The 24030-nt window shown below is 28.1% G+C and overlaps 2 protein-coding genes across 2 annotated transcripts; one reads left to right on the top strand and one right to left on the bottom strand.

The window, feature by feature from the left end:
* The first annotated feature begins 4497 nt into the window (after positions 1–4497).
* On the top strand, positions 4498–10039 carry LOC100796826 (disease resistance protein RUN1). The gene is made up of 5 exons (XM_041010496.1): positions 4498–5502; positions 6713–7823; positions 8009–8296; positions 8452–9246; positions 9330–10039. Exons 1-5 carry the CDS (start codon positions 5030–5032, stop codon positions 9750–9752), a joined length of 3090 nt encoding a protein of 1029 aa, XP_040866430.1. The 5' UTR covers positions 4498–5029; the 3' UTR covers positions 9753–10039.
* Positions 10040–17136: 7097 nt separating this feature from the next.
* On the bottom strand, positions 17137–20256 carry LOC547561 (resistance protein LM12). The gene is made up of 2 exons (NM_001361057.1): positions 19725–20256; positions 17137–18084 (listed from the first exon to the last, which is right to left on the bottom strand). The coding sequence occupies exons 1-2, from the start codon at positions 20195–20197 to the stop codon at positions 17286–17288; spliced, it is 1272 nt and encodes a 423-aa protein (NP_001347986.1). The 5' UTR covers positions 20198–20256; the 3' UTR covers positions 17137–17285.
* Positions 20257–24030: the final 3774 nt, after the last annotated feature.

Below are 24030 nucleotides of genomic sequence, written 5' to 3'. Positions count from 1 at the left end.
CCAGCCGGAAATAGAAGAGTTAAATTTAATAATTAAATAATAAATATTATGGACTTTACTTTTATAGAAAAATAGTTATATGTAAACATATATGTTACAAAATGTATCGTATTATAAAATTAACAATATTTTTTAATTTTAAATGATGTTTTCTAAAACAACTTTTGTTCAATGATTAAAAAAAATATTTCATATTATTTTGATGCTACATTGAAGCTACACAATGAATACCAATAAGATTTAATGGTTACATGTATTTAAAGATTGTTAAATTATATTAAACAAAATTAATAAAAAACTATTTGTGTGTGTGTGTATATATATATATATATATATATGAATGAGTTTTAAGATTGAAAGTATAATTTTCAATTAAGTTCATCCATAGTCATTTAAATGTATTAACCCTAATTAAATAAAATTGATACTATTATAAATAATAAATTTTATATTAATGGTAAATTAAATAATATTTGACTATGTTTAATTGTATTTTAAAAAAAGATATATTAAAGTATATATTTCAAAAAATAACTAAAAATATGTATAATATTATATACTATAAAACAATATATATTAAAATTGTGTAAGACATTATTATTATTATATATATTAAAATAGTAGACATCATCATTATTATTATTATATATTAAAATCCTATCATATATTATTTGTTCCTTTTTTATTTGGTTCTTTATACAAATTTACTATTATTTAAAGTTTTAATAATTAAAATGCATTTAAAATAAATAATATTTATAGTGATTGATTATAATTAAAATTATATTATATTTTTCACCATTCATTATCAAATTGATGATTTTATTTTGTATATAGATTATGCTTCTAAGGGTTGTAAATATCCACTCCACCCAATTTCTTTCTAATGTGTCTTCTTTTCATTATTATAATATCATTCATTTTATTCTTTATTTTTATTTTTATGTATAAAAAAGATGCTTAAATGTGTTATTGATCATTGGTAAAAATGAGGATTTAACTCTTCTAAATTGGCGAGATATAAGGTGGATTTATATTTATAATTGATAGAAATTTATTTGTTTACATTTTTATTTTTAGTGTTAATTATATTTATATATTGATTTTAGATCTAACTCTTTCTTTGAATGATTTTTGTGAAATTGAATAAACATTTGAATCAATATCATGTTTTTATTAAAAATTTCTTATATGAATTATCCAATACATTTTGAGGAATGAAAAGTGAAAATTGAAAATCATATTTCATCCGTATATCATCTTACTTTTTGTCTTTTATCATTATTTCTTCTTTGCAAGTATCATTTCTCTTTTTTTTTTTTCTCTTCATATTTTATATTTTGATATAATATCATTTCTTTTATTTTTCATTTTTATGTATGAAAGGATACTTTAAACATACCATCGGTCATTGTCAAAAAATCAAAATTAAATCTTTTAGATTAGTAAGATATAATGTGAATTTATATTCATCTTTGATAAAAAAAATATTTGTTTAAATTTTTTTAAGTATTTTTTATATTTATATTTTAATTTTAGGTCTAATTTTTTCTTTAAATATTTTTTATGAAATTGAATAAACATTTGTATCAATATCATGCTTTTATTAGAAAGTTCTTGCATGAATCATTTTTCTCTTTCTCTTTCATTATTTTTTTCTTTTTTCTTTGCAAGAAGCATTTTTGTTTTTTCTTCTTCTTCGTTTTAGTGTTATGTTATTATAAGTTTGAATTATTATTATTGTTTAGGTTTTTTATACATGTTTCATTTTTTTTCTTTTATAACTATTGTATTAGAAATCTTACTTTTACATTATATCTGTTCAACAAGACATGAAGATATTTTATTATTGTGATAATTTTTATTTTTGTATCAATCATATTTTGAATAATTTCTTTACAAATCTTTATTTTTCCCTGCTCAAATCAATTGTCGAATGATAATTTTTAACTATTAATTAGCTAATTTATGTTCTATAAAATACATGGTATCAATGTAAATAATTTAATAATTATCACTAACGCAATAAATTTAAGAATAATATTTTTAATTTTGAAATATATGCTAAAAATTACCATAAATAATTTAAATAATTAAATTGATAGCAAATATTAGACGTCAATAATAACAATAATAATGCAACAATAATAATAACAATAAGTTAATATCCTTATACATCTAGATCATAAAAGATAATAAAAATTAATTAAATATCATGATTTGAAATAGCTAGTATGTAGCAATATAATTATTATTACAAAGAAACAATAGAATATAATAGTTAATAGCATATTAAAGATTAATAATAAATACAGATAATTGGTGATATATTTAATAAATTAATAAATATGAAAACAATAATATTTAAAATTTTAAACATATAATTATTTTCATAAATAACTTTTGAAAATTAGTAAGCAATGAAAATAAAACTAAAATTAAGGAAAAATAAATAATAATAACAACAATAATAATAATAATAATAATTATTATTATTATTAAATAAAAACATTAAATTTATATTACACAAAATTAATATAAATAGAATAACTAAAATTGTAGTTTAAAAAAAAAATGATACCCTAACCATGTAAAAATAGTAGAACATGATGTAACAGGTATTTTGTACCCAAGGGTTTAGTCCCTCTGTAACAAAGGAATACTCATCCAAATATCCAAACAATGCTCGTATGGAAACAAACAAATCAATTAATTAAACTTTAATTACATAATAAGATCCTTACAAATAATCATTTACATAACAAAATCCCAGCTTTGTTTATTACGTTTTTTTCTTTAATTATTTAATGACGATACAAGTTATCTTTTTAGTAATCAAAATAATTATTATAGAAATTGTCATGATTGCCTTTTTTAATAGTAATATAAATAATTATGATATCAATTGTTAAAAAAAATCAGCAAAAAAATTATATTTTTTTTTTGCAAAAATTTAACGCAATGGAAAGATATTTTGGTTGAGCAAAATATAAAAAAAAAAAATACAATTCTATTGTTATTTTGATTAACATAAAAGTCATTTCATTAGGAGGTGCAAACTCAATACACAACGGGAAGGAGATTTTGTTGATCAAAATACACTATGAAATCACATTTTGTTGTTAATTTACATTGTATCTCTCTGTTGTAACAAAACATGGCTTCATTGTGATCAATAGACAATGGAATCAAGTTTGTTATTGATAACATAAAAGTGTTTTCATTTTTGTGAGGAGGTACAAATTAAATCACACTTTATTGTTAATTTACATTGCATCCCTCCATTGTAATGAAAAGATGATTCCATTGTAATAAATAAACAATGAAATCAAGTTTTAGTCAAAATGATATTTTTCAAAATAAGAAAATACAACAGAATAAAGGGGTGAGATACTAAAATCTTAGATGAAAATAGTAGCTTCCCGTTGTGAAATAGAGCAAAAGATAACAATACTGAACATAATTTTCCCCCTCAAATTACCACCTCTGGTCCTATTTACACTACAACTTATTTTTATAAATATGATCAGATGTAAAATAAGACGAAGAATACATTTTTTTCATAGCTAAAAGATGAATATATATTTTTAACTTTGCAAAGAAATTAAAAGTCTTTTAGATACTATAATTAAAATGGAATAATTTTATTGTCCTCTTTGATTTAAATCATTTTTATACGCATTCATATGGAAAAAATAAAAAAAGTGGAAAATAAAATACAATTACGTAAGATGCTTAATTCACACTCATTCACATACCGAACTCTATTGTTAATCATATGATATGCCCAACCCAAGTTGTTTGATCAGACGTTATATAAGGGGCAAGCAATTTTACAAAGGATGCTATTATTGACTCCTATAAAATTTCTCTTAACCCCTATTAGTGAAGTGCAATTACTAAAATACAGTTTCAACATTTTACCAATCCTTCCCCATCCCACCACTCTCTTAACCCCTATTAGTGAAGTGCAATTACTAAAAGTTTTTTTTTTCATTTTTTTAAACATAATAAAATCATAATTTCATTCAATCTTTTTGGATAACAAAGTTTCATTTCATTTTTTTTATATCATAATAGAATTATGATTTCGATATACTAGGGGATGCAAAAAAATTTGCACAACAAAATCATTTCACTGGGAATTCTTTCATGAAAAATTATTAGTAAAAAAAGTTATATTTTACCTGAATTAATTTTGATACAAATTATATTAACAACAATACATATTACATTTTGTAATAGTATTATAATAATCAAATTAATTTTTACAAAAACTGCCTTTTTATATAAATTTAAATTAATGATAACATGAACTAATTTGATTATTATTAATAAAATTAATTCTTATTATCTTTATAAATAATAACTTGTATCCAACCAATTTAATTTTAATTAAAAAGACAATGAATGCTATTAAAAAGATAAATTATATTATAATTAATTTGATTACTCTTAATTATTTATTTAAAATTAAAATATATTTTTATGTATTTTTACTTTAACTATAGTATTCACATAGCACTAAAATTTATAGTATATTTTTTATACTTATTGTTATTATTGTATATTTTTTTCCTGAATGGATCATTATTATATCATTATTGTACATATTTATTATCGTTGTTAAATATTTCCATTTCCAAAGTCCGGACAAATGATCAGACCAAATGTGAAGAAAACAATTAAAAGATGCAATGACTAATATTAAGATATTTTATAATTAAAATTATATATATATATATATATATATATATATATATATATATATATATATATATTTCACCATTAATTAAGTATGTAGGGCCATAGTGAAAGAAAAAGTCATATGAAGCTTAATATAAAACTCTTTTTAAGTTTCGTAGAGATCGTAGGGCATAGTAAAAAAAAAAAAAAAAAACAAAAGAGAGAGATATGAAGCTTCACAGAAACGCTGTAAGCTTAAGGCTATAAGTTTGCTTTGTTTTATTACTATGGAGCCCCAACACTCCTCCATCTACAATCATACAAACCTTCATTCTAACTTCTGATGGCTTGGCGATCATTCTCCTACGATGTGTTCCTCAGCTTCCGAAGGGAAGATACTCGTCATGGTTTCACTGGCAATCTCTACAATGTCCTTCGCGAAAGGGGAATTCACACCTTCATTGATGACGACGAGCCCCAGAAAGCGGACCAAATCACAAAAGCACTTGAGGAAGCAATTAAGAACTCCAAGATTTTCATCATCGTGCTCTCTGAAAACTACGCATCTTCTTTCTTTTGCTTAAACGAACTCACTCACATCCTTAACTTTACTAAGGGGTGGGATGATGTGTTGGTTTTGCCAGTTTTTTATAAAGTGGATCCTTCAGATGTCCGACACCATAGAGGTAGTTTTGGAGAAGCACTGGCTAATCATGAAAAGAACTTGAACTCTAATTACATGGGCAAGCTTAAGACCTGGAAGATGGCTCTGCGCCAAGTTTCTAACTTTTCTGGCCATCATTTCCAACCTGATGGGTACGTACCCTTCCTCACTTACTTTATTTTAAATTCTTCAATTTTGACTTGTCTAATCACACTTTAATGTTCAATTTTAAAGTGATAAAAGTATAATCACATAAATCGTAATATGCTCCGGTAGGACACATGGGCTTAGGTACCCAGTAGACGGCCTTACCAAGGACTGGCCCTTGGGGGATGTATATATACAACCGGTACTCTACTTTATGTTGTCTTTCAAGGAGATATGCATTGTTTTTAAGATATTGATCTTCTTGAAAGAGTTGAAATATAGTTGCGAATTAAGTATTTAGAGAACGTATTAATAAGGATATTAGTTGGTGATCCAAGAAAATAAGGTTATATATTTTATTGTAAGATGGTGTGTATGCTTTCGAATAAGAGAAGAGACAAATATTAAGAATATTATATATAAAAATATTAAGAATATTTAATTCACAAAGTGAAGAGAAGAAATTCCACTTTTCAAATTATATATTCTAATTTATAATATAAAAATAAATTTATATAAATTTATTTATTATATGTTCTAATTATAATATAATATATATTATTAATTTTAATTACATAAAATTGTGTATTTGTTTTACGGAAGTTTTTTTTTTATATTTTTGGGAATTTAACATGAGAATATTATTTTTGGATATATTTAACATTTTAATATGCATGAAAATAATCTTAAAAATTTAAATAATTTATATAAAAAATTAGTATTTTTTATAACAAAATTTAAAGTAATTTAAATAAAAAAGAAAGTCATTTGTGTATTAGAGAAATATCACTTTCCCATCTTCTAGTGAGAATATAAATATTAGAAAACATTGTAAAAGGGGTAACTTTTTTTTTTGGCCGATATATTAAACATTTTAATATGCAAGAGCTATAACTTTTTTTTATAAAAAATCTCCAAAATATATCTTTTTTTACCTCTAAAGTAGTTTATTTTGTTTGAGTTACAATATGCAATTTTCTCCATCGTTTCTCGTTCCTCATCAGGAATTTACTTACAAATTTTAACAAACAAGTTCAAAAATGAGTCGTGTGAATTGGTATGCATGAACCAATTCGTGGCTTTATGGTGAAGTACATGAGTGAATTTTGTAACTTAGGATCAAAATACTTGTTAGCTTGAAAAGACACCATACATATATCAACAAATGGACATGAGGTGTTTAGTCCGATTTCACACAATTTCTATGTTGAACAGGAACAAATATGAATACAAGTTTATTAAGGAGATACTTGAATCGGTGTCTAACAAGCTTAATGGTGATCATTTATATGTTTCGGATGTCCTGGTTGGGCTAGAGTCACCCTTGCTAGAAGTAAAGGAGCTTCTAGATGTTGGACGTGATGATGTTGTTCACATGGTGGGGATCCATGGACTCCCTGGAGTGGGTAAAACAACACTTGCTGTCGCGGTCTATAATTCCATTGTTGATCATTTTGAAGCTTCTTGCTTTCTTGAAAATGTGAGAGAAACTTCCAATAAAAATGGGTTAGTACATCTCCAAAGCGTCCTTCTTTCTAAAACAGATGGAGAAATTAAGTTAGCAAATTCGAGAGAAGGAAGTACCATAATACAGCGTAAGCTCAAGCAAAAGAAGGTTCTTCTGATTCTAGATGATGTTGATGAACATAAACAGTTACAAGCGATTATTGGCAACCCTGATTGGTTTGGTCGTGGTAGTAGAGTCATCATCACCACTCGAGACGAACATTTGTTAGCGCTTCACAAAGTTAAAATAACATATGAGGTGAGAGAGTTGAATAAGAAACATGCTCTTCAATTACTTACTCAGAAGGCTTTTGAGTTGGAAAAAGAAGTTGATCCAAGTTACCATGATATTTTGAATCGAGCGATAACTTATGCTTCAGGCCTCCCATTGGCTCTAGAAGTAATGGGTTCCAACTTATTTGGAAAAAGTATAGAAGAATGGGAATCTGCTCTAGATGGATATGAAAGAATTCCTGATAAAAAGATCTATGACATACTTAAAGTAAGCTATGATGCTTTGAATGAAGATGAGAAAAGTATTTTTCTTGATATTGCTTGTGGCTTCAAAGATTATGAATTGACATATGTTCAAGATATACTTTATGCTCATTATGGTCGTTGCATGAAATATCATATTGGGGTGTTGGTTAAAAAATCTCTGATAAACATTCATTGCTGGCCTACTAAGGTCATGAGATTACATGACTTAATAGAAGACATGGGTAAAGAAATTGTCAGAAGAGAATCACCAACAGAGCCTGGGAAACGTAGCAGGTTATGGTCTCATGAGGATATAAATCAAGTTTTACAAGAAAATAAGGTAAGTTTTGATACACTGAATGATTTGGTATTCATCTTTAAACATGGATTATCTCTTTTAATTATTACATGCTCTTGTCACAAGTATTTTTTGCTTTATAATATGTATATTTCTCTAAGTTGGCCTGTTATAGTCGCAATATATATTCATGTATTGTGGTTGATTCATGATTTTTGTGTTAAAAGGGGACTAGAAAGATTGAAATCATATGTATGAATTTTTCCTCATTTGGAGAAGAAGTGGAATGGGATGGAGATGGCTTCAAGAAGATGGAAAATCTGAAAACACTTATTATCAAGAGTGATTGTTTTTCCAAAGGTCCCAAACATCTTCCTAATACTTTAAGAGTATTGGAATGGTCGAGATGTCCTTCACAGGAATGGCCACGTAATTTTAACCCAAAGCAACTTGCTATATGCAAGTTACCCCATAGTAGCATTACGTCACTCAGGTTGGCCCCATTATTTAAAAAGGCAAGTGTATTGAGTTCATTTCATTGATATTGTATTGTAATAAGTTCAGTTTATGGTTATTTATGTGTTCTTTTTTTTTTTTTTAACGTTTTGTAGTAATAATCACTTCTTGTTTATTGATTTACATCTTTTTTTATTTCCTTTTTACGTTGCAGAGGCTCGTGAATTTGACAAGTTTAATTTTGGACGAGTGTGATAGTTTTAGATGGATACCAGATGTATCTTGTCTCTCAAATTTGGAAAATTTGTCATTTAGAAAGTGTCGGAATTTATTTACAATTCACCATTCAGTTGGTTTATTGGAAAAGCTTAAAATCTTGGATGCTGCAGGTTGCCCAAAGCTTAAGAGTTTTCCACCGTTGAAGTTGACCTCTCTTGAAAGGTTTGAATTTTCGGGTTGTTACAATCTCAAGAGTTTTCCTGAAATATTAGGAAAGATGGAAAATATGACACAACTTTCCTGGACTGGTTGTGCCATAACAAAACTCCCACCTTCATTTCGAAATCTTACTCGGCTTCAATTGTTAGTTCTGACAACTTTTATAAAATATGACTTTGATGCTGCCACCCTCATTTCGAACATCTGCATGATGCCAGAACTAAATCAAATTGATGCTGCCGGTTTGCAATGGAGGCTATTGCCTGACGATGTTTTGAAATTGACCTCAGTCGTGTGTTCAAGCGTTCAATCTCTTACTTTGGAACTGTCAGATGAGCTTCTTCCGCTATTTCTCTCATGTTTTGTAAACGTGAAGAAGTTGAACCTATCATGGAGTAAATTCACAGTTATTCCCGAATGCATCAAAGAATGCCGCTTTTTAACTACCCTTACTTTGGATTATTGCTATCGTCTTCAAGAAATTAGAGGGATTCCTCCAAACTTGAAAATATTATCTGCAATGGATTCCCCAGCCTTGAATTCCTCAAGCATAAGCATGTTGCTGAATCAGGTAATGTTTTTTATGTTTTCAATTTGGTCATTGATAGAGTATTTTAATGTTGCTAAACTTGATGAATTATTTATGACTAACAGGAACTGCATGAGGCTGGAGACACTGACTTTAGTTTGCCAAGAGTACAGATTCCAGAGTGGTTTGAGTGCCATAGTTGGGGACCACCAATTTGTTTCTGGTTCCGTAACAAATTTCCAGCCATAACTGTTTGCATTGTTAAGCTAAATTTAAGTTATCAGTTGCTCAGCGTGATCATTAATAATAAACCGGAATATGTATATAATAAACATGGAATTATTGATTTTTACCGTGGCACCTTCAGACATTCTACATATGTTTTTCGTCTTCAAATGGAAGATAATTTAGATGAAGAACTATCAAAGAGTGAATGGAACCATGCACAGATTGTATGTGGTGAAGAGTCGTGGGACGAATGCGGAATCCATGTATTGAAAGAGCAAAGTAGCATGGAGGATATTCGATTCACTGATCCTAGCTTTTAGAAAAAGCAAACATTTGTAGTTCAGAGGTTGGGGTTGGGGAAAAAGCAAAGATTAGTAGGCAGTGAAGTTGTTGAGACACAATTTGTAGAGCAGCAACAACATATGGGTTTTTTGTCACACGTGTGGAACTGGGCACTATCACTTGTAATTTCTTGCTGCTCCGGCAATCAATAATTGGATGAAAGAGGAAACAAGTTCAGCAGTTGTATGGTATCAACACTGATAAAAGACAACACTGTATCTAGCCCTACTGATTCTTGTTCTCTAATCAAGTTTGGTTTTAGATATTCTATTTTGCTTTGGATTCAATGAAAATACCCCATAATCTGTATTTTTTTAAGAGCTAAAAGAAAGGAATTTTATTAAAATGAATCCAAAACCGGTACAATCAGTACCAGCATGGTCAAACCAAATAATTACATCAGATGGAGCAATGTCTATTGCATAGACAATCATCATCCAATACTAATAGTACTAATAAAAATACGAGAGAGAAAATTAAAAATTAAAAATACTAATAAAAAATATATAAAAATGGGTTTTCAATTGATATTTGATTTCTTTTTAATAGTAGATTATATCTCGTTGTCGAACCCTTTGTCGGCCGTCGGAGAGAGTATCCGGAAGTTAAAGAAAGGTTAAGAATGAGAGAGTTTGAATCGTGAGGCTGAGAAAACATGAAAGAAGGAAGAGCCTTGGCCTTTCACTCTTTCCACAAAGCTAGCTTTTATGACTTTTAAAAAAATGTTATTTAAAATTGGTTTAGAAAAAAAATACTGTGAAGCTTTTAAAAAATGATGGTCGGCAAATATTGTCTTCTGCAAGAAATGATGAGATTCTTTTCTCTACTATAGTATTTTTTTTATATTTTTTCAATTGTTACATATTTATTATTTTAATTTTATTTATGATACAAATAAAATAATATTTTGAGTTCAAATTGAAAAATATAAAAAAATATTAATATGTAGAGTCAACTGTAGACCCAAATAATATTTTGAGTTCAAATAAATTTATGTAATATTATAGATCCTATAATATTAAGATTAGGAACTCAGCTAAGCAATTATGTATGGAAATTGATCCAAGTGCAGTGAGGCCTTGGCCCCTGATTTGATTAAGTGAGCTAGTGTTTTATGCAACTTTAATCGAAACTAGCATTGAATTCATGCATGTGCAAGGGTCAAGGGTCACTCTGTTAGACTTTGTTACATTTCATTTTGTTTATTTTATTAATGAAACTTAAGAATCAGTCAAATCATGATTGATTTTTTCTGAGTTGTTTTTTTTTTTTTCTTACAATAACTATTATACATACTCATGATAAGATCTAAAAATGATAAAAGTAAAAAACATTTAAAATAATCACTCTTTGGCTGATTAAAAAAATACAACAATCATTCATTTTTCATCGAATTCACTTAACACTCAATCACAACCAACACATGTACATAGATAATTCACATAAACAATACTCACTTATTCTTCTTAATCAATAGATATAATCTCAGTGAGCCTTTTATAAACCTATTTGACATCAAGACTAATTAGTTAATGCAGACATAAACACTCAATTACATTAGCAATGACCTAAATTGATATAAAGTTTAATTTAAATCAACAACATAAACAAATTAAAAAGATCGCAAACACGATTAAGGTTGAATAGAAAAATATTTTTTTTATCAAGAATAATTTAAGAATTATACCATTGTAAGTTTTCTTTTGAAATTAATTGGCAAATATCTTAAAAATATAAATAAAAACCTCATTATTATTTTTTATAATAATTATGTATATATTAAAATCATTTCTAAATAATAATGTAAAAACTTTTATATTAGCAATGCTTGTTTGTATTAAAATAAATTAAAATATACTATATATAAAATAGAAGAATTTCTCTAATGTTTTTAAGTCCAGATAATAATCAACATACATAAAATAAAAATGGACAACATCACGAAAATTCGAGAAGCAAAACATTAGAAATTTGGCAGCTTATGTACTAATCTTGAGTTAAAGAAATGCCTTATTTTTACAAAGATACTATTAATAATATTTCAATCACACTGGTTAAAAAATTATTAAAAATCATGACAAGAATCTATATATTAGTAATATTATTTAAGAAAATTAGTAAGTACCGCTTAAAAAAAAATATAAACACCTCATGTTCAATAAAGAAATTTTGTGAAGTCGGACTAAACACTTCATGTTCATTTGTTGATATGTATGATGTTTTCTCAAGTTAACAAGTATTTTGATCTTAAGTTATATTATTCGTTCACTTCATCATAAAACGGGGAATTGGTTCGTGCATACTATCATAACTCAAACAAAATAGATTACTTTAGAGGTGAAAAGAAAGAATAACAGAAACAAAAAGAAAGGGCAAAACTAAGCTCTACAGCGTGAAGGCATAAGATGTGAAAACAAAGATGAGACAAAAAAAAAAAAAATAGTAAAAGCAAAACTCAAGCTCAGATGTCAAAGATTTTAGATGGAGAAATTTTCCTTTTTTAAAGGATAAATATTCATTTTCATTCTTAAATGTGTAGACGCTTATAAATTTGTTTCCAAAAATTTGTCAACGCTTTACATATTTAATGACAAAAATGACTATTTATCTAAAATATAATTTAATCTTCATCTTTTTTATTGTCATAAATATAACATTACGTTGAACAATTAAAAATAGGAAAATAAGCATGACATTACACCTATGTTTGCTTTCCTAATTTTTTAAGTGTTTATTGTAACGTTATGCTTGCAACAATTAAAAAAATAAGAGTAGATGAAGATTAAATTGTATTTATAGAAATTTCAGACCAATAAATCAATCATGCTTCTTAATCAATATTGTACTTATTATTGTGTTTATTCTAATTTATGTTTGTTTTCCTATTTTGTAAGTGTTTATTGTAATGTTATGCTTGTCGCGATTAAAAATGAGAGAAAATGAAGATTAAGTTATATTTGGATAAATAATCATTTTTGTCCCTGAATATGTAATACACTGACAAGTTTGTCCTTGAATGCGTAAAATAGTAACAAATTCAACCCTAAATGTATATGTATTTGTCATAATTTTTTTACTTTCTAGCACTTAAAATTTGAATTTTCATCTTTTGAGAATGAATTTGTCTGCGCTCTACATATAAAAAGACAAAAATTATTATTATTATTTTTTAACAAATAAATAATAATTAAATTGATGGTTTCAGGAATTGTAACGGTTGATTTCTGTTCGTACTTCTACGATGTTAATCGGTAAGTGTACCGAGTCACATATGTAATATAAAACGGTAAGAACCGAGTATTGAATCCACAAGGAACTTGTTTCACTCAGAAAATATATGTTCAATAAGCAAACATTTGTACACCATCAAAAGCAAAGTATATGTCAAGTTGGAATTTTGTATGAAAATATAGTTAAATACAAACTAAAATATCTAGAAGTTGAGAAGTAAAAACAGTCAAGTAAAAAGTGTTGGGTCATTCTATTGAATCTCTTTTGATGTTGTTAAATATTTTTCTCTATTTAACGTTATCTTAGTGTTCTTATGCTGAAAAATTACCCAAACCAAGATCCCTTAAGTGAATGGGTCTATCTCTATTTAAACATCATCCTTGATCCCTCATCAAACTTATTTTAAACGAGTTGCATTAAGGTTACAACATAATAAAAACTAAATCATTGCACTCCATTCCTAGACATACAGTTTTCTAACTTGCTCTATCAAGTTCTAAGGCTTTAAAGCATTTTCCAATGTTAAAAATCCTAACTATACATACAAATGGGTGATCAAGCCACAAACACGTAAAAATAAGCACAAATAGAAGCAAGGAACACATAAAAATAACATTAAATAGATAGTAAAAGAGAGTTACATCAAAGGTTTAGCAAAACTCCCCAACAAGAGGTTTAGTCTTTCATTACAAGTAATGGACTTTTAGCACAAAGAATAGATTTTGAGGAAAGAAAAGGCTAAGAATGGTTGAGGATGTCTCCTCCAACCTCTAGAACCTTAAACTCACTCCTCTAACCTAAACTCTCTTGGAGGCTTGTTTCTGTCGCTCTAGCTTCTCCCTTGGCTCTATTTTTCGACTCCTCCCTTTTGTTTCCGCTAACTTCAATGTTTTAAAGGCTCCTTGGCGTTTCAGATTATGAAGGCTTGCTTAGCGAGAATGGTTTGCTAAGTGCGAGTTAGTGAAATTTGGCTTAGTGAGCTAAGCGCGCTAAGCGAGAGAAGAGACAAATGAGTCACTGGGTGAGCTTGCGGCGCACTGGGTGAGCATATCTCTGATTGATCATGTTCTAAGGTTTTCCAACACTCTAAGCTAGCTGTGTGCCTCGCTTAGCGAATGTCACTCACTAAGCGCATAATGCTCGCTTAGCGAGACACCAACTGCTAGAACCTTCTCTTCTTTTAGCTTGAAATTGTAGTGGTTTCAACATTAATTCACAAAATTGGAAATATCTCCTGTATAGAATACAACTAACATTAAAATATGTACAATTCCTAAAAAAAAACCATAAATTAGAAGAAATACGCTAATTTTGTGTACCTATTCAATACAAAAAATTAGTCGTAAATATCAACTAACAATTTCAAAATATTATTGTTTATTTAGTATTAAAGACTAAAAATACAAAATATATATTGTGGAGATTTTTTATAAAAAAAGTTATAAAATATATAAATTTATCTTAAAGACACTAGCTTGTTAGTAAGATCCAATAAACAATAATATTTTAAAAACAATACTATTTTATTATTATCTTTCCTTAGTCTTATATCTAGGTACAAAAGAAGCAATCGTTGCCGTCCATTTTTAAAATGAGAAAATCAAATAGTGGAGATGTGTTTAGGGTTACTGGTTGTAACATGAGCCCTCGAGTTTTGTGTCAGCTTTCCCCATTTCGCGATTGAAGCTTAGGAGCCCTCGAGTTTTGTGTCAGCTTTTCTTTTTTGCGATTGAAGCTTGCCCTCGCATACCCTAGCAGAACCCTCTGGTGTAAGCTTCGGCCGCATCGTCTTCGCCGCCCTCCCTTTTCACTTTACCTTACCCCATAAGAGGTCGCGATTTAGTGATTCAAGCAGAGGATGAAAGAAAGCCCAAGTTGGGGGAGCTACGGGACAGATCCGCAACTACCTCCTATGACGTCAATAACCTCGAGAAGGGTATGCCGTAATCGATTGAAGTTTACTTTAAAAAGGTTGAATCTCTCCTTAGGCTTATGTTTCTGTTTTTATGTTAGTTTTTTTTTTCTTCCTGTGGTTGTTTGTGTCATTGATCTGAATTCAATAATCTGATTTTTTTTTGTCACATTCTTTCACTGAGAATTTGAGCACATTATCAAGCTTATTAGAAGCGAATGTTCGAAATGGGTCAAATGAAGTTGGCTGAGTTCGTTGGATTCTGATGATCGGATCTATTAATTAAACTTTTCTCCGATTTAGAAAATTAAGTGGTGAATTGAGATATTTTGGTCCAGCTTGGCTACTCGCCATTCTTGCCATTAGAGTAGGTAACACACATTTACAACATTGCGTTGGTTTAAAATAGGTATGTGAAATTTAATTCAATATATCTGCATTCTCCTCCTTGTACCTGGAAAACCCACAACTTTAGCACTCATTCTTATTCTGTGCATGTATGTTATAATTCGTCATTGTGAGCTATCAACATCACCTTTTTGTGGAAATGAGTCATATCACTGCAAGAGACCCTAGTATCTATTGTCTCAAATGAAGAAACACTTGTTATTCATGTATCTTTTGACTCCCTTTCCCTTTCTCCCAGTCCTAGAGCATGTAAAGAAGGATATAAAAGAGAAAATATTGGTTTCCTTTTGTTATATGTATTTTTCAGTTTGTTGTTCCTACTTATCATGTGATTCTAGATTACTGTGAAATGAATAGAAGGTCAACTATTGAATCATATTATGAATACTAGATCAATTTTGCTCTGTCTATATATTCTGTGGCATATGAAATTATCTAGTGTGGAATTTCCAGAAAGCCATGTTCGGATTATAAGATGAAGGAGATAACTGGTAGTGGAATATTTGTAGCCAATGGAGAAGATGACGCATTAGAAGTTGACAGAGAACAAAACTTGTTAAGGAGACTTTATTTTTTCCTCTTTTTCTTCCATTGTCTCCCTTCTTTTCATTTAAGAAATGTTGCTTTAGTTACATATAGTTTACCCTTTTATCCTTGGGCATTAAGTCATAAGACTCATGGCCACCTAGTTGCACTAAATGTGCTTTAGTTATTCTAGATCTTAATCTTCAAAAGCATATAAATGATCCTTAATATGAAAATAATTTTTTAAACATTTTTTTATATATTAATGGTTTTCTAATTCTTTTGTATTTTAACTTCTCAAAATCTAGTTTATAATGGTTCCAACCTTCGAGCATACATAAATAATCTGATGTATGCCATGAAAAACAAAAAATGAGCATCAAAATATCATCACTTACTTTCTGTGACTAGATAGACCTATATCTATCCGTTAACATAACTCCTGTATCTTTATTTTAAGTAGAAAACAAAAGGGATAGAAAATTAGAAAGATACAATTTGAAGGAATGTATTTTTCTTAGTTTTCTTAATAATATTTTAATTATTGCTAAGTTTATTTTTATTTTTATCCCATCGTCATATTCTCTTCATATAAATTGTGGTGGAAAGATGGTAGCAGTCAATACAAACACATGATGATGATTTAGATACTGGAGGTCCAGCTAGATTTCACCCAAGTGGAACAAAGAATTAATTGGGCATTTGTCACTATTGGTAACTTTATGGATAATGAGGGTGACGACTACTCTACCAGGCAAAATAAAACTTCGCTTTCTATGGACTATGGTGGACTTGTACGTGGATGCACGAGTTTCTCCCAATTCTCTTACTTACTACGAATTTTGTCTGGGAAATGGAAACTACACAGTTAATCTACATTTTGCGGAAATCATGTTCATTGATGATCAAACATTTTACAGCTTAGGAAGGCGACTATTTGACATCTAAATTCAGGTATACACAATGCTTTTTTCTTACCCTTGTTAAAGCATTTTTTTCCATATAGAAAATGAAGGTAGTAGCTTTGGTTTTATTAGGAACACTGTTGAAATATTTGCATACATAAAATATCTTAGCAATATAATTATGTTTTTTTCCACTTTATAATCACTAGTTTAACTTCATTTATCAAAATCAATTTCTATTTGCCACAATAATTTTAAAACGATACGAAGATTGAAATATTTAAGGCTTGTAAGTATCATGAAGCATTAAGGTTTGAATTGAAATGTTGTAGGGAGCGCTAGTGAAGAAGGACTTTAATATTTTAAAAGAAACAGGAGGAATTGGTAAGGCAATCATCAAATCGTTCACTGCTATTGTGACTAGTAATACATTAATTGGAGATCCGCTTGTATTGGGCTGCTCCAAATCGCAAGGGTGCAATATCAAGCTAGAAAAATACTTTTCTCATCTTCATTCAAAGCATCATAACTTACTTTAAGTATGCATAGATTTTTTTATGAGGAATTCTTTCATATCCATCTAGAGCAGATTTCCATTCTTCTATACTTTTTCCAAATAAGTTGGAACCTATTACTTCTAAAACAAATGGAAGACCTGAAGCATAAGTTACCGCTCGATTCAAAATATCATGATAACTTGGATCAATTCCTTTTTCCAACTCAAAAGCCTTCTGAGTAAGTAATTGAAGAGCATGTTTCTCATTCAACTCTCTCACCTTATATGTTATTTTAACATTGTGTAGAGCTAACAAATGTTCGTCTCGAGTGGTTATGATGATTCTACTGCCAAGACCAAACCAATCAGGGCTGCCAATAAGTGCTTGTAACTGTTTATCTTCATCAACATCATCTAGAATAAGAAGAACCTTTTTTTGCTTGAGCTTACGCTTTATAATGGGAATTCCTTCTCTCCAATTTGTTAACTTAATTTCTCCAGCGGTTTTAGAAAGAAGGAAGCTTTGGAGTTTTTCTAACCCATTTATCGTGTTGGAAGTTCTTTTCACATTTTCAAGAAAGCAAGAAGCTTCAAAATGGCCAGCAATAGAATTATAGACCGCGATAGCAAGTGTTGTTTTACCCACTCCGGCGAGTCCATGGATCCCTACCATGTGGACGACATCATCACGTCCAACATCCAGAAGCGACTTTACTTCTAGCACTGGTGACTCTAGCCCAACCAGGACATCCGAAACATGTAAATGATCATGATTAAACTTGTTTGACACCGATTCAACTATCTCCTTAATAAACTTGTATTCATATTTGTTCCTGTTCAACAAAGAAATTGTGTGAAATTGGACTAAACACCTATGGCCATTTGTTGATATGCATGGTATTTTTTCATGCTATCAAATATTTGATCCTAAGTTACAAAATTCACTCACTTCATAAAACCACGAATTGGTTGGTGCATACCAATTCACAGACTCATTTTTGAACTTGTTCGTTAAAATTTGTAAGTAAATTCTTGAAGAACCAGAAACAATGTGATAAATTGCATATTGTAACTCAAACAAAAAAAAAACTACTCTAGGGGTACAGAAGATATATTATGGAGATTTTTTATATATAAAAAAAAAGTTATAGCTCTTGCATATTAAAATGTTTAATATATCCAAAAAAAAGTTATCTCTTTTACCATGTTTTCTAATATTTATATTCTCTCTAGAAGATGGGAAAGTGATATTTGTCTAATACACAAGTGACTTTCTTTTTTATTCAAATTACTTTAAATTTTCTTATAAAAAATACTAATTTTTTATTTAAATTATTTTAAATTTTAAAAGTTATTCTCGCACATATTAAAATGTTTAATATATCCAAAAATAATATTCTCATGTTAAATTCCTAAAAATAACATTCCTAAAAATATAAAAAAAATGGTAAAACAAACACTCAATTTTATGTAATTAAAATTAATAATACATATTATATTATAATTGGAATTTATAATAAATAAATTTATAGAAATTTATTTTTATATTATAAATTAAAATATATAATTTGAAAGGTGTAATTTTCTTCTCTTCACTTTCTGAATTAAATATTCTCAATATTTTTTATATATAATATTCTTAGTGTTTTTCTCTTCTCTTATTCGAAAGTATACACACCATCTTACAATAAAATATATAACCTTATTTTTTGTCACCAACTAGTAACCTTATTAATACGTTCTCTAAATACTTAATTCGCAACTATATTTCAACTCTTTCAATAAGAATATTTTAACCTTTCTATATGTGGACCGAAGGGTACTAGTTTTCTTGTCATCGCTATATGTGGACCTAAGGGTACTAGTTTTCTTGTCATCGCTATATGTGGACCTACTACACCAAGCACCAGCTATACATAGTACATGTTTCATCGACCCAAAATTTGATAAATGAGGGTTACAGCTATAGCTCCTACAATTTACTATTTCCCATCAAAAGAAAATATATATTATGGAGATTTTTTTATAATTTTTTTTTATAGAATATATAAATTTGTCCTACAGACGCTCGTTAGTAAGATCCAATAAACAATAATATTTTAAAAATAATAATAATTTATTATCTTTCCTTAGCCTTATATCTAGGTACAAAAGACAATATTATTTTTTAAATGAAATTAAAATGATAATAAATCTATTGATTAAAGTGTAACTGATAAATTATATTAATAAAAAATATATCATAAAGTTCAAATAAACTATCACAAATAAATAACATTAAGTCCAATTGTGAGTAATATTAACACTTCAAATATTTTATAAGAATTAAAATTTTGTTGGCAGCTTGGAACCTAAACCCATATTACGATTTATGTGATTATAATTTGATCTCTTTAAAATTGAACGTTAAAGTGTGATTAGACAAGTCAAAATTAAAGAATTTAAAATAAAGTAAGTGAGGAAGGGTACATACCCATCATGTTGGAAATGATGGCCAGAAATGTTAGACACTTGGTGCAGAGCCATCTTCCACGTCTCAAGCTTCTCCATGTTATTAGAGTTCGACTTCTTTTCATGATTAGCCAGTGCTTCTCCAAAACTACCTCTGTGGTGTCGGACATCTGAAGGATTCACTCTATAAAAAACGGGCAAAACCAACACATCATTATTCTCCTTAGTAAAGTTAAGGATGTGAGTGAGTGAGTTTAAACAAAAGGAGGAAGATGCGTAGTTTTCAGAGAGCACGATGATGAAAATCTTGGACTTCTCAATAGCCGCCTCAAGTGCTGTCGTGATTTCGTCCCCTTCCTGGGGCTCGTCGTCATCAATGAAGGTGTGAATTCCCCTTTCCCGAAGGACATTGTAGAGATAGCCAGTGAAACCATAACGAGTATCTTCCCCTCGGAAGCTGAGGAACACATCGTAAGAGAATGATCGCAGAGCCATCAGAACTTAGAATAAAGGTTTGTATGATTGTAGATGGAGGACTGTTGGATCTCCATTCTAATAAAACAAGAAAACTTATAGCCTTAAGCTTATAGCTAGCGTTTCTGTGAAGCTTCGTACCTCTTTTTCTTTCACTGTGGCCCTAGGCACATACCTGGTAAGTCAGTGGGGTTGGATGGTTAGATTGTAGGGTCTCTGCGAAACTCAAAATGACTTTTCCACGAAGCTTCACATATTTCTATAATAGAAAATGAACAGTAAATATATGGGCATGTGGCTTTTTTTATTAAACTTCATCATTTTTTTATTAAGTCAATCTTAGCGTGTTAAATACGTGAACATATAGTTGTTACATAATAAAGATACGTTAACACATGATTGAATTTTCTAAATCTAGCTTCAAGTTAAAATATATGCATTTGCATTTTACGAGAACAAAAATATAATCATAATTTTGAAGAAAAAAATGAATTCTTAATAAATTTTATAGTTGCATAAAATAGAAATTGTTTTACAAGTATGATGAAGATATATTTCATAAAAAGATAGACACGCAATTTTATTTAAAATAATATTTCCTGTGCTCGTGAATACATACAAATTTAGAATATTACATGCTAATAAATATTTAACTTTTTATAAAATTTTGAATATATTTTTTGTCCTCATGCAATTTATAATATTTTGACTGGAAGGTGGATTTAGAAGATTCAATTTTATATGTTAATGTCATGTCCTTATGTCAATATTTTCACGTAGTTGACACGTCAAGACTAAATAAAAAAATGAAGTTTCGTGGAAATGTCATTTTGAGTTTCGCAGACCCAACAATCTAACCATCCAACCACACTGATGACTTATCAGGTATGCGCCTAGGGCCATAGTGAAAGAAAAAGACATATTCATTTCCTATAATTATTATTACTGAAAATAAAAATAAAAATGAAATGTATTATGAGACAAAAACAAATTTGATAAAAATGAGATAAAAAAAATGCAATATAGTCCGATATGATTAATTATTAATTCACTGATATTAATTAATTTATTAACATGAATTTATTATGCTAATATTAACCGAATTTATTAGTATTAATTAATCTATATAAAACTATATATTGAATTGATTTCCTCATCAAACATAATTGCCTTACTACTATAAAGCTTCTTAGAGCCCAACACCAGTATGGATCCCAACATTTTATAGTTTCATGACAAAATAATAAATAAGAATTTTTTTACAAGCATGATAAATATATATTTCATAAAAAGATAAACACACATTATTATTTAAAATAACATATTTTATTACATAAAATAATATTTTCTGTGCTCATAAATACATAAAATTAATTACATAAAGAACAGAAAATTAATAAAAAGAGACACAATTTTCTGTGCATAAAAAATAATAGATATGAATTTTTTATAGGTGCACGAAAAAATATTAGATAAGAATTTTTTTATACAAGATAAATATATTTCATAAAAAATAGACACACAATTTTATTAAAAATAACCTATTTTATTATGTTTTATATAAATATCCTTACCATTTTAAAATTATGGTGGTTAATTTTTAACTTTTAAGTGATATTTATTTGTTTTATATTTTTTTACAAAATATTGTATCCCTTTTTATGGTTTTTATTGAGAAGATAATTTCATTTTTTTCATTTTAGATGAGATATTTAAGTATCATTTATTTTTCTTTTTATAATCCATTTGTAATTTTCAAATCTATAAATGACTACATTTGTATTCAAATGATTTGACTAGTTTTTCCTTTATATTGATTTGATAATTACATATTAAAGACAATTTATTAACATTTGTGAATGAGATAAACTTACAAAACTATGTAAGAAATTGGTAGCTTAAACTTTTAAGTACATATATCAACAAATATTCTCTTCTATTACTATTTTTATATTCTTTTTTTGGATTTTTCTTCTTTTTTCTGTTTTGGTCATTTCTTTTTACTAACATAATTTATTTTAATCAAGTAGGTTTTTATAACATAATTAATAATATATTTTTGAAAAAATTGTGGTTAAAGTATATACAAATTGTTGTTATAAATCCTTAAAGATTCTTTGTAACATGTGAAACACTTGTAATCTTAAGTATTTTTATAAGAAAATATTTTTTTGTTTTCAATTTAAATATATTTTATATTATATATTTTTTTCACAAACCACAGATATCTTTCACTAAAAGCATTTAATGAAATTGTATTCTAATGACTCAAATTTGAGATCATTGATTAAATTGAAACAATCTTTTTGTCAATTGATTCAATCACTCTATGGCTTTATATAATATATTTTTTTTATCATTTTGGAAAAATATAATTATGAATTTTTTGTATCATATGATAATATATTTGCTAAATAAATTTTAATTTTTCCACAAAAAAAAAATTAATTTCTATAATTTGGAACCATGTGATCCAAGTCTAACTGGGTCCTTGGTACGTAATAATAACGTAAATGCAATTCAAGAAGGAAAAAACGAAACTTGAAGAGGCAAGTTTACATTAACTAAACATGTGCATGTATACAATTGCAGAGATAGAAAGCACAAAAGAACACATGCTAAATTGTGAGGTAGAACATAGTATAGAAACTATTGCTTGAAGGTGTGTTTCTTTTTTCCTTCTCCATGCAAAGGCAGTAGTTGAACTGTTGAACGACAATACATAGGACATGACAATAAGGTGGATGTGAGCTTCTCTTAAAGGAGACAGAGCTGGATTAATACATATGCATTATAATTTGATTGCTACATTCGAATGCATTATGAATTTTCAATATAATTTTAAATGCATTGAATGAATATCGCCGTGTCTATATATATCAACTACCCAAATTAATAGTAAAACAAACATCATAATGAAAGAGAGCTCAGTCATATAGTGATTATCCCAAGAGGACCAGTTCCAAGCAATGGTCTTTACCATAAATAACACCTCCCTGGAAATGATAATACAATAAAGATGACATTATCATATGATGTACCTCTTCTTCCACACCCATACCAATCTGATCGAACAGCAGCATCCAGGAACCAGTAGAGGATTTTCATTCAAAACTCATTTTTATTATCTCACAAACCATCATGTAATTGCAATTCATATGCTACACGACATGTTAGCTACCTTGAGGAACTCGGGAAGAAGCTGGAACTCACTCTTTTTTTATCAAGACATAGAAATATCATAAATTATTTTTCTATATAAAACTATTGAATCGATTGCTTCATCAAACATCATTGCCAATTACCCACTATAAAGCTTCGTAGAACCCAACACCCGTGTTGGATCCTAACATTTTTATAGGTGCATGAAAATATAATAGATAATTTTTTTTATACAAGATAAATATATATTTCATAAAAAAAATAGACACACATTTTTATTAAAAATAACATATTTTATTACATATAAAATATTTTTATGCTCATAAATACATACAAAATTAGAATATTACATGCAAATAAATTTTTTTTATTTAAAAAAAAGAATTGAAATTTTGTTAGCTTGAATGTTGGAAAAGTTAAAATTTAGGAATTAATTTTTTTTTTAAGAAAAAACTTAGAAACTAACGCTATCGTTAAAAGGAATTGAATTTTTCTTTCTTCCACACTATAACTGTCTAAATTTTTTTGGGCCCCTTCGAACATGGGAACAAACCCAACACTGCATCCATGAAACAAAAAAATAAAATAAAATATATTTTACTATCCCTATAAATATTAAAATATTTGAAATTTAAAATTTTAAATGTATTTTCTTCTTCTTATAAGAATATAAATATACGATTTTACTATCC

Source organism: Glycine max, chromosome 16 (genome assembly GCF_000004515.6).
Source record: "Glycine max cultivar Williams 82 chromosome 16, Glycine_max_v4.0, whole genome shotgun sequence".
NCBI lineage: Eukaryota > Viridiplantae > Streptophyta > Magnoliopsida > Fabales > Fabaceae > Glycine > Glycine max.
The sequence above is the reverse complement of the archived record's forward strand: the minus strand, read 5'-3'. Positions and strand labels throughout refer to the sequence as shown.

What these genes read in the sequence shown, in the direction of transcription:
- LOC100796826 (XM_041010496.1), top strand. Translation starts at nt 5,030, where the DNA reads ATGGCTTGGCGATCATTCTCCTACGATGTGTTCCTCAGCTTCCGAAGG. An exon ending in CATCATTTCCAACCTGATGG is followed by an intron (nt 5,503 to 6,712) that starts GTACGTACCCTT and finishes TATGTTGAACAG; the next exon opens with GAACAAATATGAATACAAGT. An exon ending in TAAGCATGTTGCTGAATCAG is followed by an intron (nt 9,247 to 9,329) that starts GTAATGTTTTTT and finishes TATGACTAACAG; the next exon opens with GAACTGCATGAGGCTGGAGA.
- LOC547561 (NM_001361057.1), bottom strand. Translation starts at nt 20,197, where the DNA reads ATGGCTCTGCGATCATTCTCTTACGATGTGTTCCTCAGCTTCCGAGGG. An exon ending in CATCATTTCCAACATGATGG is followed by an intron (nt 18,085 to 19,724) that starts GTATGTACCCTT and finishes TTTGTTGAACAG; the next exon opens with GAACAAATATGAATACAAGT.